This window comes from Copadichromis virginalis, linkage group LG14, assembly GCF_057382275.1.
Source record: "Copadichromis virginalis isolate Kocher_CV1m ecotype Utaka linkage group LG14, C_Virginalis_male_GT1.1, whole genome shotgun sequence".
Taxonomy (NCBI): Eukaryota; Metazoa; Chordata; class Actinopteri; order Cichliformes; family Cichlidae; genus Copadichromis; species Copadichromis virginalis.
This window is the reverse complement of record NC_140631.1, coordinates 36,913,308-36,928,764: the sequence shown is the minus strand read 5'-3', so window position 1 is coordinate 36,928,764 and position 15,457 is coordinate 36,913,308. Positions and strand designations below refer to the sequence as shown.

At 39.5% G+C, this 15,457-nt stretch overlaps 1 protein-coding gene across 1 annotated transcript; it reads left to right on the top strand.

Moving 5' to 3' along the window:
- The first annotated feature begins 326 nt into the window (after nucleotides 1-326).
- tmem91 (transmembrane protein 91) lies at nucleotides 327-14,835 on the top strand. The gene is made up of 4 exons (XM_085430713.1): nucleotides 327-848; nucleotides 6,958-8,576; nucleotides 12,287-12,433; nucleotides 14,270-14,835. Exons 2-4 carry the CDS (start codon nucleotides 8,142-8,144, stop codon nucleotides 14,423-14,425), a joined length of 738 nt encoding a protein of 245 aa, XP_085286839.1. The 5' UTR covers nucleotides 327-848; nucleotides 6,958-8,141; the 3' UTR covers nucleotides 14,426-14,835.
- Nucleotides 14,836-15,457: the final 622 nt, after the last annotated feature.

Sequence of the window (15,457 nt, the reverse complement as noted above, 5' to 3'; positions counted from 1 at the left end):
CTCAAATCAAATGGCATCCCAAAGGACATACATTTGTTTTGCTAAGGCTAACCTTAAACCTCCCCGCTAGATCCCTGGTCTTAACCCAAATCCTAATTCCAACCCAAAATCAAGTCTTGACCCTGGTAATCCTCTTAAAGAAGTAAGAAAAGGCAAATGTCCTCACTTTGCATGTGCACGTTTCTCTTACTAAGCTTAAGAGGGCCTGAGAGTAATTGAAACACATCAAATACAGGGTGAGGACCAACAGGCTTTAGGACCCAGTTTTTCCGCCATAATATGGTAGCAGAAGCGCTGAGAAAAGACAATAAGGAGAGGGAGAAGACAGAGGGGGTGGAGGAGCAGAAGAGAGAGAGAGATGCTTCAATGTGGAAAGTCAGAGAAAAGCTGAGTGTGGCAGAAGAAAGTTGACGTGGTGTAACTACAGCAAGGCCCTTCCTTTCTCCGTGAGAGGGGAGAGACTGAGCGGGATACGATAGGAAATGTTGTATTGGGGAAACGGGAGCCTTTGACTAAGCATGCACGTTTACTGCTGCCAGGTTGCACAGGTGTATTAACGGCTACATCCACATGCATTCACAGCCGCATAGGAACCGCTGATGGGATACTGACAAGTTTGACTGTAACTCCGCGCACACGTCCCACTCCCACACAAACACGAGTGCTCGTATTTAGCTATACGCTGAAATGTACACGCTTTCTGCACCCTCCCACGTGAAAAGGCGAACAGAACAGCGCAAGATCCCTGTGTAACAGCATCCAGCCCTGTGGACTTGTTAAAACTGGGACACTGGATTCCACCGGGACTCACCTCGAGGACAGGACGGATCAGAGTTTCCGACGTTAAGGTGAGGAAATATTCAAAGAAAATTCCGGTGTTACTTACACTCAACCCCCCTTTTTTAAAAGTCAGAGGATGAAAAGACAGAAAGCTGGATAGATAAAAACGGTCGAACCAGTAATAATATTATTTAATATTTATTATTAATTTATTTAGACGGTTTATGTTTGTCATGTACAGTATGTATGTAATTCTCTGAAGAACAGGCTGACAGTATTTCAACCACAGTGGGAGCTCGTTATATATATATATATATATATATATATATATATATATATATATATGCTCCATTGTTAACGTTTCTTTAGCCATTTATCGCTGTATAGCAAGCCTACTGTGCAGTATTGAGCACCGTAGCAGAGTCACGGAGACCATCTGATAAAAGCCACTTCCTTTTTGTTTTTGTTTTTAATTTAGCTAGTACATCTAAAGCTCTTTCAGCCTTCAGCCAGCATCTGAATTGGCAGATCAGTTTAAGTGTTAAATGTAAAATGTCCGGTGGGAAACTGCTTAAAAAACCTAGCCCAAGTGCTTTCAAAAGACATGCAGGGTGTTCTGGGTTTTTTGTTTTTTTGTTTGTCAGCAGTCCTAATTAAGAGCAGGTCTTTTCTCTGCGGGGGGTGGGTGGTGCACACACCATGCCCTCGGTCTGTGATGATGATGATAATGAAACTATGTAAGAAACCGTGCTGCTCATCTGCAAGAAACTAATTTTCTAATCAAGTCATTATTGCATTGCAACACACTGATTTATATTTGTTCCTCAAAGGCTTACATTAGCGCTTAATCATAAACATTCCAGCAAGTACAGCATGACAAGCCAAGTCCTGAAAGCTGTACTTTTTGTGAACCAGCTTTTTCTCTAAAGTTTTAAGGTGGATCCTGACAGAATTTTGTGACCATATTGAGATTAACACTAGTACACATACACACACCACAGATAAAAAATACAGGTGTACAGGTCATTACACTGAAGGACAGTTGATGTAAACACAGTATGAATGACATCTGTGCAGTCTTGTTTAGTACACACATTTGTGCAGGCATAGGTAAAATGAAACTTGCTTTACTGAATAAAAAACGGTCAGATAATATTTCAGGGGGTTTAGGAATTCAAGAAATCAGAAATACTATTTTGGAGTGTAAAAATATTATTTAATACTTTTATGCTGGTCTTACTGGCTGTTAGGTGTATACTTTAATTGTTGTCTATTACTACAATGTTTTGAGGTCCTTTATTGTATAAATTACGACATTTTTAACATTGTATTTAAAGCACAGGAATCTTAAATTAATGTGTTGGATTTAATTTTTGTTATTTTGCATCTTTAATAATAATAATAATGGATTGCATTTATATAGCGCTTTTCAGGACCTTCAAAGCGCTTTACAATACCACTATTCATTCACTCTCACATTCACACACTTTAGTAAGTGGTTTACAGCTGAAACTGCAGATTTGTTTAAAAATGTCTCTAATCATCTCCCTGTAGTGCAGCGTTTCACTGTGTGTGTTTTCTAATGCTCTTTCATCAGATTTTCACATTTTATTTTACATGACAAGTACCAAAATTACTGCAAATTACTAGCACACACTGTTTGATATGTAACTGCTCGGCAAGCACAAACAAGTAACATTGTCTTAAATGGTGAAATGTTATTACACAGTAACATTAACATAAACCATTATTCATTTATTCATGTGGAAAGCATTTCCACAAACAACACAAACTATATACACATTTACCACAAATAGCAGCACATTGAGAAATATAGCGCATCTCTGTGGAATGTGTCCTATGATGCGTTCAGATTCATATTTCAGATGACTGACTACAACATACTACATATTCCGCAGAGATGCTGGAGCAATGTGCAACGTAGTACAGATGGGTAACTTCTCATTTCTTGGGCCTCACTGCACATGAGCACCAGCTGTGCGAGCAGTGCGTGTATGTGTGTGAAAAGAGACAATCTGACTATGGTGCAGCTGTGTACATGAACATGTGGGCTGGTTGGCATGGACTGCTTCAAAGGGTTTGTTTTTGTGTGTCTAAAAGGGCAAGGTGATGCAAGGCTGCAATGGACTGCAAAGTGTGTTTGTGAATGCATGTCTTGTGAGGCAAACTAAATGACTGTGTGTGTCCGTGTGTGTGTTAGAGCAGGACATGCCATGGACCGATTAATGAGCTCACACTGTCATACACACATTCTGCGCAGGGGGTTTAAGTATTCCCAGTGTCTGGCATGACTGCACTCATTTGTTATTACAGAGTGATTCTGTGGAAATTATCTATCTTTTGCACTCTGAAATGACAGTTACATTTTTACTGGAAGGCACAGTAATGCTGGAATTATCCCATCCAGTTATTATCAAGCCAAGCAGAGGAACAGTACTGAAATGGCAAATTAGCCTCTGCTTCATTTATCCTGCAGTGAGCACTCCACTCCATGGTGAATGTGTTTCCATAGGAACATGGTGGTACTTTGAGCTTCATGTGCTGTGCGACGCTCTTGACGATCCTGCCTGTTTTTTTGCTTATCTTTTCTGTTCAGCTTCCTCTCCTCTCCTCAGTCATTCTGTACAGATCAAGGAAGAGCAAAAGGGAGAAAAAGAGTTTGGAAATGAAATCAATAGGGCCATTTAACCACCGCTTGCGTTTTCAGAATTTCATTTGGCATATCTCAGAGCCTGCTCTGGCCTTATCAGCCTGACATCGCTGTTCTTCAGGATGCCTTTTTATTACAGTCTGCAAGCGTTTACAGCTCCAATTTCCTACAGCCACTATGCTATTTCTTTCCCATGAGTGTGTTCACTGTATCTGCATCTTGATCTGTATCGGATGAAATATTGCAGCCGTTACTTCCAGTGAGAATGTGAATGTATGCTGAGAGACAGCGAGTCAGTGTGTGTCAAAAAGACTGCAGAGTCGCTGAAAATCTGTGTAAGAGTCAGCAGCAACAGTTCTCTACTTTCACGACAGGGGTTTAAGGCAATATTTCATTTTAGTTGCATATTTCGATGTCTTAAGAACAAGCTGTCTTTTCATGTAGTAAGTGGAAATGCTACTCAAAGAGACACGTTTTAAGTTTAGTACAGTGGCTTTGCCAAAAGTATTGGCTGGATTATAAAAAAGGAACAGAGTCAGATCAAAGAAAAGGAAGAGGGATATGGAGGGAGCTGAGAAGATGCGTGCTTGTATATGTGTATGACAAAACACCAGACTAAAAGGACAGAGATGGGGAGAGAGAGAAGAGGGTCTCTTGTAAAAGTGGTGCCGGTGATATACGGTAGCGTCCTTGCAACCTTCCTTCTACCTGACTGGATGTTTTATGAGCGTTGCAGAATCAGAAAAGGAGGCAGGCTTATAATACAGCTGACAGAAGTCTTTTTATGGTGGATGGGCAGAGGTGGAGGAGGGAGGGAGAGGGTGTAATAAAGCTGAGTGCATCTCTCCTGGAATGAAGCTGCAGCAATTGGGAGGGGGCAGAAGGGAGAGGGGAGGCTGGTGAAGTGCTACAAATATTAGTGTTACATGAGCGTGTGTGCAAAATGCACCATATGTCCAGATGTGTGCGTATGTGTTAGGAGAGGAAGGCAGTTTGCACAGAGCTTTTGCTGACGTCACTCTGTTGAACAATCACTCAGCCTCCATAAGGCAAGCAGAAAATGGAGCCCTCAGCATACGCCAGCCCAAAGACACCCAATTAATCCATTTTTTCCCCCTGTGTGGTGCGGTGAAGCGTGCAGTGAGTCACAGAATTGATCTTGAGCCTGTGAAGTAATATACCGTGCAGAATGAATACTTACTGATGAGATATTATGTTGTTTGTTGAAATGACACTTTGTTATTCTGCCGGGAATGAAAAGACTCTTAACACACAATACAAAGACTTTTTTTTTTTACATCGCTTCCTGCTTGTCACCTGACAGTAGCAAATCTTGACCATTTAATTATGATTGATTAATTTGAGATATTCTTACTTTAGAAAATTAAAAGTCAGTTTTACATGAGCTTAATTTCTCCATTTCAGACAACTAAACTAACAGTTTACATATTACATATTAACTGATGATGATGTAGGGATATCAGATCATGCATTGCAGTCCACTGGATAAAGATCTCCGATGTTGCTAAAATGTGTGAACAGTTGAAAAACTTCAGAATCGCTTCTATTTCATCCAATTTCTCTTGGAAAAAAACAAGCTTACCTAAAGCCAGGGAATGTGATTTCCCACAAAATATAGTCAGCAGTAACTTAAAATATATGTTATTATATGTTATTTAAACCTGATTAACTGCTTGCTAATGCAAATATATAATCAGACAGTCACATGGAAGCAGCTCAGTGCATTTAACCATGTAATCACTTTCAAGAGTTCAAGTGTTATTGCCAAAGTTCAAACTGAGAATTAGAACAAGTGACATGAATTGGTTGCTGGTTTCAGATGGCTGGTCTGATTGTTTCCAAAACTGCTAATCTGGTGTGATTTTCCCATACAACTTCCTCAGTTTACAGATAATGATCCAAAAAAAGAAAAGAAAATGTCCAATGAGCAGCAGTTCTCAGGGTGACAATACCTTGTTTATGCCAGGGGTCAGAGGAGAATGGCCACATGGCTGGTGGTGATGGTGTAATGGTGTGGGGGATATTTTCTTTGACCATTTTGTGCCCATAGTACCAGCTGAGCATTGTTTTAATTGCACAACCTACCTGAGTTGTTGCTGACCATGTCCATCCCTTTATGCCTACAACGTGCCCATCTTCTGGTGGCTGCTTCCAGTAGGATAAATTCCCATAGCACAAAATATCATCACCTCAAACCAACTCACTGGTTTCTTGAACATGAGAATAACCTCACTGAACTCAAATGGCCTCTTCCCTGGGGGCTTCAGTTATCAGATCTCATTGCGATAGAGCACGTTAAAAAGGGAGATTCCCTTCATGGATGTTCAGCTTACAGATCTGAATCAGCAACTGTTTGATGTTATCATCTCAATACTGACTAAAATCTCTGATATTATTTCCAAAAAATAAAAATATATTTCCTGCACCTTGTGACTTTATGCCAAGAAGATTTAAGACAGTTCTGAAGGCAAAGGTGGTTCCACCCAGTAATAGCAACTGAATGTAAGACACAAATAGAAAATGGGAAGGAATAAACAATCATTTCTCTGGAAATAGATGTTGAGAGGGTGGAGATTTCAAAAGCATGCAATGACATGTTAAAGAGGAATACTGGAAAGTTTGGTGTTTAAATAGACCAACATATTGGGACATGTTGTGTGTGAATGACGCAACACAGCTTGAGTTGTCTACCTGAACAAGCGCATAGGCTTGTTACACACTGCTACATGTTGATGAATTCACAATTTTTACATTGTGTAGCTGTATCAAAATACATAAATACAGTGACAGCAGCTGTGCCCCTCCATCAACAACAGTCGAAAGTGTCTAACTGATGTTTACATATTTATAATATTGACTAAATCTTTGGAAAAGTACTGGAAAGTTACCAGCTCAGGCTCCACAATGGACCAGAATGGAGCAGAAAAGAAGTACTTTCACTCCTCGCTATTTTACTCACAATTTAACCATAAGGAATTTTTAGCTTTTTGGACTGAGATTTTATATATGGCTGAAACTGGTATAAAACTCTGGTTCCTGTAAGAGTAAAAATCCTATAAGAAAGACAACATTTCCTCAGCCATACCTGCTACAATTCATAAAAATACGGATATATACACAATATAAAAAATCCCTATGTAACCAACAGAAAGACTCTTTTTTTTTTTTTTTTTTTTACTAAGTGCATAAGGGAAAGGTTCATTTTCATAGGCAACCTTTCAAATCACGCTAATCCTCTGCTCTACTGGGAGCTTATTAAGTAAATCGATCAAGACTCACAGTCTCACAGTGAGATTCTTTTTTACTGGAGTAAAAAAAAAAAGGGTTGATATATAATAAGAGTGCATCTTTTTTTCTGTATGAAGTTATCTGCGCGCATGTGAATCAGGAGTTTAAGTAGCTTGAGCCCACAACCCTCGCAAACTAAACATGAGTAAAAGTGGAGAGTATAAATATTTTGTGTGACCTTGTTCTTCTCTTAACAGACATCAACGTCCTAACTGGCGATCTGGATAGAGAGATTCCTCGTCCTCATCTATCCTGAATGAAACCCTCTTAAGGTGGATGCTAAGCATTAAAATTGCATGTCCCAGTGGAGAGCTGCCATACCAAGTAGCCAACCCGCAGCAATAAATCAACACTAGAGGACTTTTATTTCTTCATTATCGCTTCCTGCAGCAACAACAAAGGAACAGGCATGTTCACAGGCCTGTTGACCTGCGGATGTGCTTCATAGGATTCTATTTTTGGAGCCTCATTGGTTTTACAGATTAACTGCCCTCAAATATGGCCCCAATCCGTTTGTTGCTCCACTAGTTTGACTGCTGCCGGAGGTTGTGTATATTCATGCTTCAGAACGCCCCACTGTGTGACAGTTTAGTCATCTGAAGGGGCACTGCTTCTTTTTGAAAGCAGTTTGAGTTCACTTTTTTCACACTCTTGCAGAGGAACAAACACTTTGCTGTATGTAATGACAGCTGGAAAGACTTTTAAGTTATTCTTGTCAACTCCTAACTAATTGCCCTCTTTCATTGTGTAACTGAGGAAAGATTGACATCTGAAGCTTTTACACCGTTGCCAAGTCAGTGTGCTTAGATTAGTGCGTCATAATATTTTATTGAAAGAGTTTTTCAGTCACACTACAGTCACACTGAATTTCCATTGCACGTTGTTTTTATTAAACTGTCTAGCACTAATCGAGATCTTTCATCGTCAGATTCGAGATTTTCATAGTGCGTGAAAGCAAAAGTAGCTACCATTAGCAAATACGAACTGACGCGGCCATGTGAAATGGAAGACACAGGCCAAAGCCTGAACCATCAAGTCCTTAAAGAATTGTTTATGACATGTGAAGAGAGGACATTTTTGAATTATCCAACGTCACTCCAGCTGAACATTTCACAGGACAAAGCTACCACTGCTTGTTTCACTCTGACATAAATCTGGCATGCTTTGTTGGCCCCAGGGCCAAGCCCTATAACAAGAGAAAAATTAAAGAATAGGATTAAAGATGGATTATCACTGAAATACTAAAGCCAGCAAAGCAGCTGCCTTTGCATACTGTAAGCCCATTGGACTCTTCAGGGAGAAGCTCTGTTGACCGATTTGTAGATTGCATTTGGTTGTTGATGTGGTCACCTATTGGGTGGCTGGTATTAAAAAGGAAAGGATGGAGAATCTAGATGAGCTGGAGCACCCTCTTCTGGGAGAAAGTGCCAATAACAACTGGGGACCAGGGCCGGGGCTGGGACCTGGAACTGGACAGGCCCCAGGTGGGCTGTTCAAGGGAATCTTGGTTAAGTGTGAGGAGGACAGGGCCTACCCTCCATTAACATGGAGGGGCTATTGTGGACATCCCCCTGAGCTTCAGCAACAGCAGCTACTGGATCCTTGCTCCTTACCATGCACACTGGAGTCCTTTTACCCAGCAGCCCCCATTTGGGGCCACACAGATGCCCTGCTCAACAAAGACTACTTGGAGACCACGTTTGTGGACATTCGGCCAGGTTCAACACTGGAGAGGAAGCTGCTGGCTGAGACGCAAGACTTCCACAGTGCATCCTACAGCATGGACGATGAGGATGACCTGCTCCCTGACTCTGACGTAAGCAGTGTTGGACAAGTTACTTTGAAAAAGTAATTAATTATAGTTACTAGTTACTTTTTCAAAAAAGTAACTGAGTTAGTAACTGAGTTACAAGGTTCTACAAGTAATTAATTACTTGAAAAGTAACTATTGCGTTACTTAAAAAAAAATGTTTAACCCTCTGGGGTCCAGGGTATAATTGGCCATTTTTAACCACATTTCAAACATAAAATCCGAGTAGAAAAAGTTATATTTTTTACTGTAACAACCACAAACATGTTTATGGATAATATTTCATAACTTTAAATGCAAATATAAATTGTCAATTTTAAAATCATATGCAAAAGTTTTGCAGACAACAAAGTTATTTGCAACCATTTACCTTTTAGCGTTTTTTATAACCATTTCAAACTATTTACATAACAATCAGCTGTTCTGCATTCAACAGGATGCCACACAAATTATTTGTGCCACTCCAAATATTTCTGTCCACTATAAAGGAGAACATCACAGCCTGATACCTGCAGGTCTGACAGCAGCAGGTGTATCACTCCTACTGTTTTCATTGAGCATTGTTCTGACACACAACACAAAACTATCCACAACACTACACACTAACTACACAAGACGACACATTAACTACACACTCCAAACACGCTAAACGTCACAAATCTCTCACATCTCAAAACTCTCTCTCTCTCCCTCTCACCCTCACTCCTAAAACTTCCCCCTCTCCCTAAACAACAAAATGTCATGTTGCCACATCATTTTTGATTGGTCGGCATGGTGCATTTTTCCACCAACACGAAAGGGCAGGTTTTTTTTGTTTGTTTGTTTTTCTTTGTCATAAGCAGAGAGTGCTCGCTGCGCTGTCCTTAGACAGTAAACGTGGCGAAACTATTGAGGAAAAATCGCTGCGTATATATTGTTTATCATGACTCTGGTTTTACGTGGCCTATCAGCACAATTTAAAAACTGGTATATATCACCTTGTTGCTTTGTCATCTTGAAGTGGTCATGTGATTGGCTTAGCACGACTACTTTATTCTTCTTCAGTCAAACAGCTGCTTAAAGCTGCTGCTTAAAGCTGTAGCGTCCAGATTACTTACAGCTACTTCCGTGGAACTGATATAAATTGCGGTAAGCTTAAGACAGCTTCAACCATCTGTTTGTTGAAAAATAGTAACGCGACCGCACCGCATTTTCTTGTTAGTAACGGTAACGATGTTATAACGATAGAAATAGTAATTAGTTAGATTACTCGTTACTGAAGAAAGTAACGCCGTTATTCCCATCACTGGATGTAAGACACTTAAAAATGTCTTCTCTTTCTTCTTTTGTAACGACAACAGAGCTTGTGCAACCGTACAGGAAATAAAAGCAGGTCAACAAATTTTCCTGCTATTGTTCAAACAGAGGATTCAGGAATATTTAGATAGGTCTGAAAGTAAGCATTAGTTTCTCAATTAGTCCTTTGTTTGTCTGTTAAGTTTCAAAAGTAACAAACCTGAAAGTTTGCATGTAGATGCCCATATTAGTTTTATCAAATCATTCTCATCCTCAGCTCAACCAGATCCTCTTCATTCCTGAAACATGCTACAGAAAAAGCAATGGAGCCTCATACTGTCAGTGTAGGTTCTGGAAACCAAAGAGGAACTTAAAATAGACATGCGAGCAAAGCAGCAATTGAATGCTTACTGTCAAAAAGCCAGATTACATAAAGCTGCTCTCCTGCTGCATAACAGGTAATGACACCATAGTGCTGATAGAAGATGCCAGTTCTATATCATAGACCAGCGGTCCCCAACCCCCGGGCCTCGGACCGGTACCGGTCCGTGAGTCGTTTGGTACCGGGCCGCGAGAGTTGAGGCTCAGTTGTGAAATGTATGGTTTTCAGGGTTTTTATCGGTTTTCAGCTTTATTTTGTTATAATTTTTATTGTTTACTCGGTTTTCCTGGGTCTTTTCACGTGTGTTATGAATAAATCTTCTTTTTTTCGGTACCGGTACTAGTTTTATTTTGTGTATTTATCCGCGACACTTTAAAAGCCGGTCCATGAAAATATTGTCGGGCATAAACCGGTCCGTGGCGCAAAAAAGGTTGGGGACCGCTGTCATAGACCACCGAGCAAAGCCCATCATAAAGTAAAATATAAATTAGCTACGAGATGCCAACAGCAGTCAACAAAATAATACATACTCTAAATGTCATCAATAAATAATGTTAGTGTTTGTACTGTTTAGTCTCACATCAAGGTCAAGTAAAAGCTTTTTAAATAACTAGAACTAAAAGGCTAAGGGATGTTTAATGATTATTACTTTGATTAAGAATGCAAGTAAAAACACAAATACACAGTAGCACTACACACCGTTAAAATCGACAGCAGCTGGCTGCCACAAAGTTTAGGTAAGAGTTTGTTCCCCAAGGACAAAAGGAGAGCTTGTGTAAAATATTTTTTAAGCTCATTCTGAATGCTGGCAGTAGTGCAGTGATGCAGAGTCCTGGGCCTGTGGGAATAAAACCTTGCAGTGACCTTAAATCTGCACAAGACAACATCTTCTACTTTGCTTCACTTCAAATTGTTTTTATAAAAGAACTTAAACTGACACATGAAACTCACAGATTGCTCCATGATCAACATTATGGAAAAATAAGTGTCGCATCCTGATTGATTTTACATGTGAGCACAGGCTTAAATTGATTTCCCTGCTTCTCATCAACACAAAAAGGATTTTATGTCTATAAAAATACTTCCCAACTATAGAAAGATTTTTTTTTTGACCAATAGAACAGGCATAATAGAAATAGCCCTGTGTTCCAAGCTTTAAATAAATTATCTTGTTTAGTAAAAAAAACAAACCACTTTATGTCTGTGTTTGCTGCTGGTTTACAGAACAGTTACTAAAATATAACAAAAGCCTTTTTTGGAATTGTACAACTGTTTCTTACACAAAGTAAAATGACCAAAGTGGTATGACAGGGTCATTGTGAGAGAGCAAGTCAGACTCAATATGCAGCTGTTTCAAAAAAGATGCATGAGTCATAAAGTGCCCCGCGGTCAGCAGAGCTAGTGCATATCCAGACTAACCCCATTCAATCACATTATCTTTCAGACACTAGCAAAGTTTTTAGTTGTTGTGGATGACTTGAATATAAGAGAAACAGCGTGTTTCACTTAATGTTGGAGTAGATCATCTTTGTATGTTTAAGACAACAAGCTGTATCTTTGTTAGATGGACACAAAGAGGTAGATTACAGAAATGACAAAAAAGCAAGGTTGTTTTTTACTTATGCACCTGTGCACTGGCACCTTGATGAAATAAACTGAAGGAAGTTGACAAGGCTGCAGCAGTACTGATCCATGAAATGGATCTTCAGAAATATGTATTCCTCTCTAGAAACAAAGTCTCAGTTTTTCTCTTAACCCACAAATTTTATTGAGACTCATTTTGAAACAAACATCTTTGAGTCAAAATGTTTTTTTATTCACTTTACACACCGTCCTTGCACAGTACCTTACATTTGAAAAGTTTCAGTGTAATTTTCATTTGCAGGAAAATGAAATGAATGTAATACCTACTGCATTTTTGTGAAGGCTGAAATCTCACAGACAAATATCTGAAAATGTGCCCAAACAAAAACAAATCACCCTAAAAGTATTTCTTTATAATGTATGTTATCGCTTTCTATCCTGAACTCAACCTAAACGCACTCTGTTTGAATCCCAGGACTCATCCATCGATGATTTTAGTGATACAGACAGTGAGAACAACTTCCCTCTGATGATCCCTCAGGACTACCTGGGTCTGGCCTTTTTCTCCATGCTCTGCTGCTTCTGGCCCCTGGGCATCGCTGCCTTCTATCTTTCACAGAAGGTATACGAACACACACAAACACACAGACACACCCTCAGTCCTGAGCAGACAAGATACAACTTGGCTCTATCGTTCACAGCTGAGGGTGAGTTTTTACCCTCTGCAGTATGTGTGGACGATCAACGAGTCCAGTTCTTTAGTGTTGTGCAAGTGAAGGATTTATGGAGGAGAGCTGTGACAAGGAGATTACACCTGCAGAATCACACTTCTGAAATAGTACAAAGCTGAGAACTTTAGATAAAACACTTAGATCAAATCCGAATCACAGTTGTCTATAATATGGTCTCTGTTGGTATCATAACTCAGATTTCTTCACATTGATTTCTTGAAGACATAAGCTTGAAAAAAACCACTGACCTCTGTCCTTATGTATCTTTTTCATTATGTGTTGCTTAATTTAATGGGCATGCATATGTATTTACAACCTTTGCATCAAGCAATACATAGAGCCATGACCAAACTAAGAAGAAGAAATAATAGTATTCCTGTACTGGGGTTTTGTCTTTAAATCAATATTTACATAAATATTTCATTGCAGCGCATAAAAACTGCTCGTTGGAGCTCACTGGTTTAAACAACATGCTAAGGGGCATGTACTGTGTTTTGCCTACATTTATTGAATAATAAAGTCACTCTTTCTACCATATGTATACTATAATATGTATAATGTCTGCCTTTCAGCAGGGATATATCCAGTCCAGATGTATAGGGCAGAAATCTAACAGGATACCACATTAAAAATGAATAAACTTAAAGTTAATATAACTGCAAATGTGCTGTTCTAAGCAAACTATACTATTCATACACAACTTTTTCCTATAAGTGTTCAGCATCTGCACACCACATATTTAATGACAATTTAATTAACAGATACAAAATGTAAACAGAAAAAAATTGAATCACTGGCGATCTGTCCAGGGTCTACCCTCCCTTCGAAGGCTATTTCCAGGATTAAATGTGCTTATTATGTTAAACAGCACTTTTTAGAATCACATACATGCTCAATCATAATTTTTGACTCATTGTTGTGCATATCACTTTAATTTTGCTGTTATTGATTGATGTTAATGTGGAAATATTTAAATAAAGTACTGTGCGTTATTAAAGCGCCTAAGTAAATGTACAAGGCTGTCTTTCTACTCGTCACTGTGTTATACTTGTATAACTATGCATGTGACAAATAAAGAACCTTAACCTTAACCTTGCGCTCATCTGGCCAACACCTCTGGCCCCTCACCACAGAAGAAACAGGATAAAATTATTAAATCTGATTATTCAGAAGTCAGATGACTGGTCACCCAAAAGTCAGAATTGCTAGAAAAAAAGAACTTATTAGCCACAGTTACTTATGGTAGTATTAAAATACCCCTTACACAAATATCTCTAGACTCCCTTATTTTATAAACTCATCCCTCCAGCAGTGCAGGAGAGAAAGAAATCCCATTAACACTTTTGCAAAGCTAACTGGCAGCATGCTGCAAAGGCCTTTTGATCAGATCAATGGCCTTCGTTAAGGTTTAATTAGAGTCATAACAAGAAACCTCAAGGTGATAGATTTCCAATATTGTTGAGTGCTGCCTAAAACAGGGGTCAGAGTCAAAGGCAAGGACTAGAGGGAGAGAGAAAGGAAGGAAGGAGGAGAAAATGATGAATGAGCTGCAATCGCTGGGTGTGATTTGGAGATGGAACATAATATGGGCTTAGCGTGAGATTGGAATGAGTGGAAGAGGAAAGTGTAGGCCAGGGAGGACATTGACAAATGATGATAAATGCTGTTCTCTCCTATTTTTTTCACTCTAATCTTTATCTCAGTGTCTCGTCTCCTCTTTTACTCAGACCAACAAGGCATCGGCTCAGGGGGATTTTCAGGGGGCCAACGCAGCGTCTCGCCAGGCTCTCTGGCTCTCGGTGCTCTCCATCGTGTTTGGAATCATAACGTACATCTGTGCCATCGCTGCGTTGATTTCTTACCTGTCCGCAAAACCACCATAAAAGCAACTCTTTGAAACGGACATGCATACAAAAGACTGACCTCTCACATATTTCATGAAGATCAACACATGCCAACATATCACCGTTAAATGTCAAATAATCACAGTGTTTGTCTGTCGACTTGTCTGAAGTCACGTTTCATCTACACCAAGCTGAAAAGCTGCGACGCTGAAAACAGAAGCTGGGAGCTGGTGTGTCGTTTATAATCGCTTTGGGATTATAAAAAGAAAAATCAGCTCAAAGGATGTTCTGAGCACATGAAGAAAAATCATTGAAAAAGCAGTCTGTTACTTGTTTAGTGATTTGAAGACTTAAGTTACCTTCTGTTAAATCTGTGCTGTAGTTGTCATCATATGTGAAGCATTACTGAAGTAAAAAAAAAGAAAGAAGAAAAACAGAAATTCACATTTTTCCATAGCACTGTAGATATCAGCATTACAAACAATGGATGAATAATAAGAAGCAGTGGGGATATGTGTCATTGTCTGCCTGGGAGGAGCTAAGTGGAGGGCAGTATACGATTAGATGGAGTCTGCAGATTTATGAGAGGTCATAGCAAGGACGTGGCAGCAGATAAATCCCGATGGACTTCACTGTGGGAGGGCCTGAGCCAGCACTGTCACTTGAGGGGTGAAAGCTGGTGATGATGTTTTAAAACATACGATGAGCCAGAAGCAATAGTCCTTTGGAGAGCCCAGAGTTCCTTGCTGACGGGAGGGACCCCGAGGGAAATGCTGCACGTGAACATCGATAAGCTCATCCTGGTTTCACACTGCTTCAGTCACTGTTTACTGACAGAAAGGACTGCCTCTGCTTTGTTTATACCAACTGAATCATTATCTTCATGTTGAAATACACAGAACACTAAATAACTAACGCACAGAGTGTAGTTGCTGGTATAAGAAAATACGTTCACGACTTTTAAAATTAAATGCAAAACTCGGAGGTAGAAAATGGACTCAAGATATAGACATTAAATGTTATCCTCTATATATACACAGGGTTAAGAAATCATAACATATACAGCGGAGG

Coding starts and splice junctions, on each gene's coding strand:
- tmem91 (XM_085430713.1), top strand. CDS start 8,142: ATGGAGAATCTAGATGAGCTGGAGCACCCTCTTCTGGGAGAAAGTGCC. Junction 8,577..12,286: donor ACCTGCTCCCTGACTCTGAC/GTAAGCAGTGTT, acceptor TTTGAATCCCAG/GACTCATCCATCGATGATTT. Junction 12,434..14,269: donor CCTTCTATCTTTCACAGAAG/GTATACGAACAC, acceptor TCTTTTACTCAG/ACCAACAAGGCATCGGCTCA.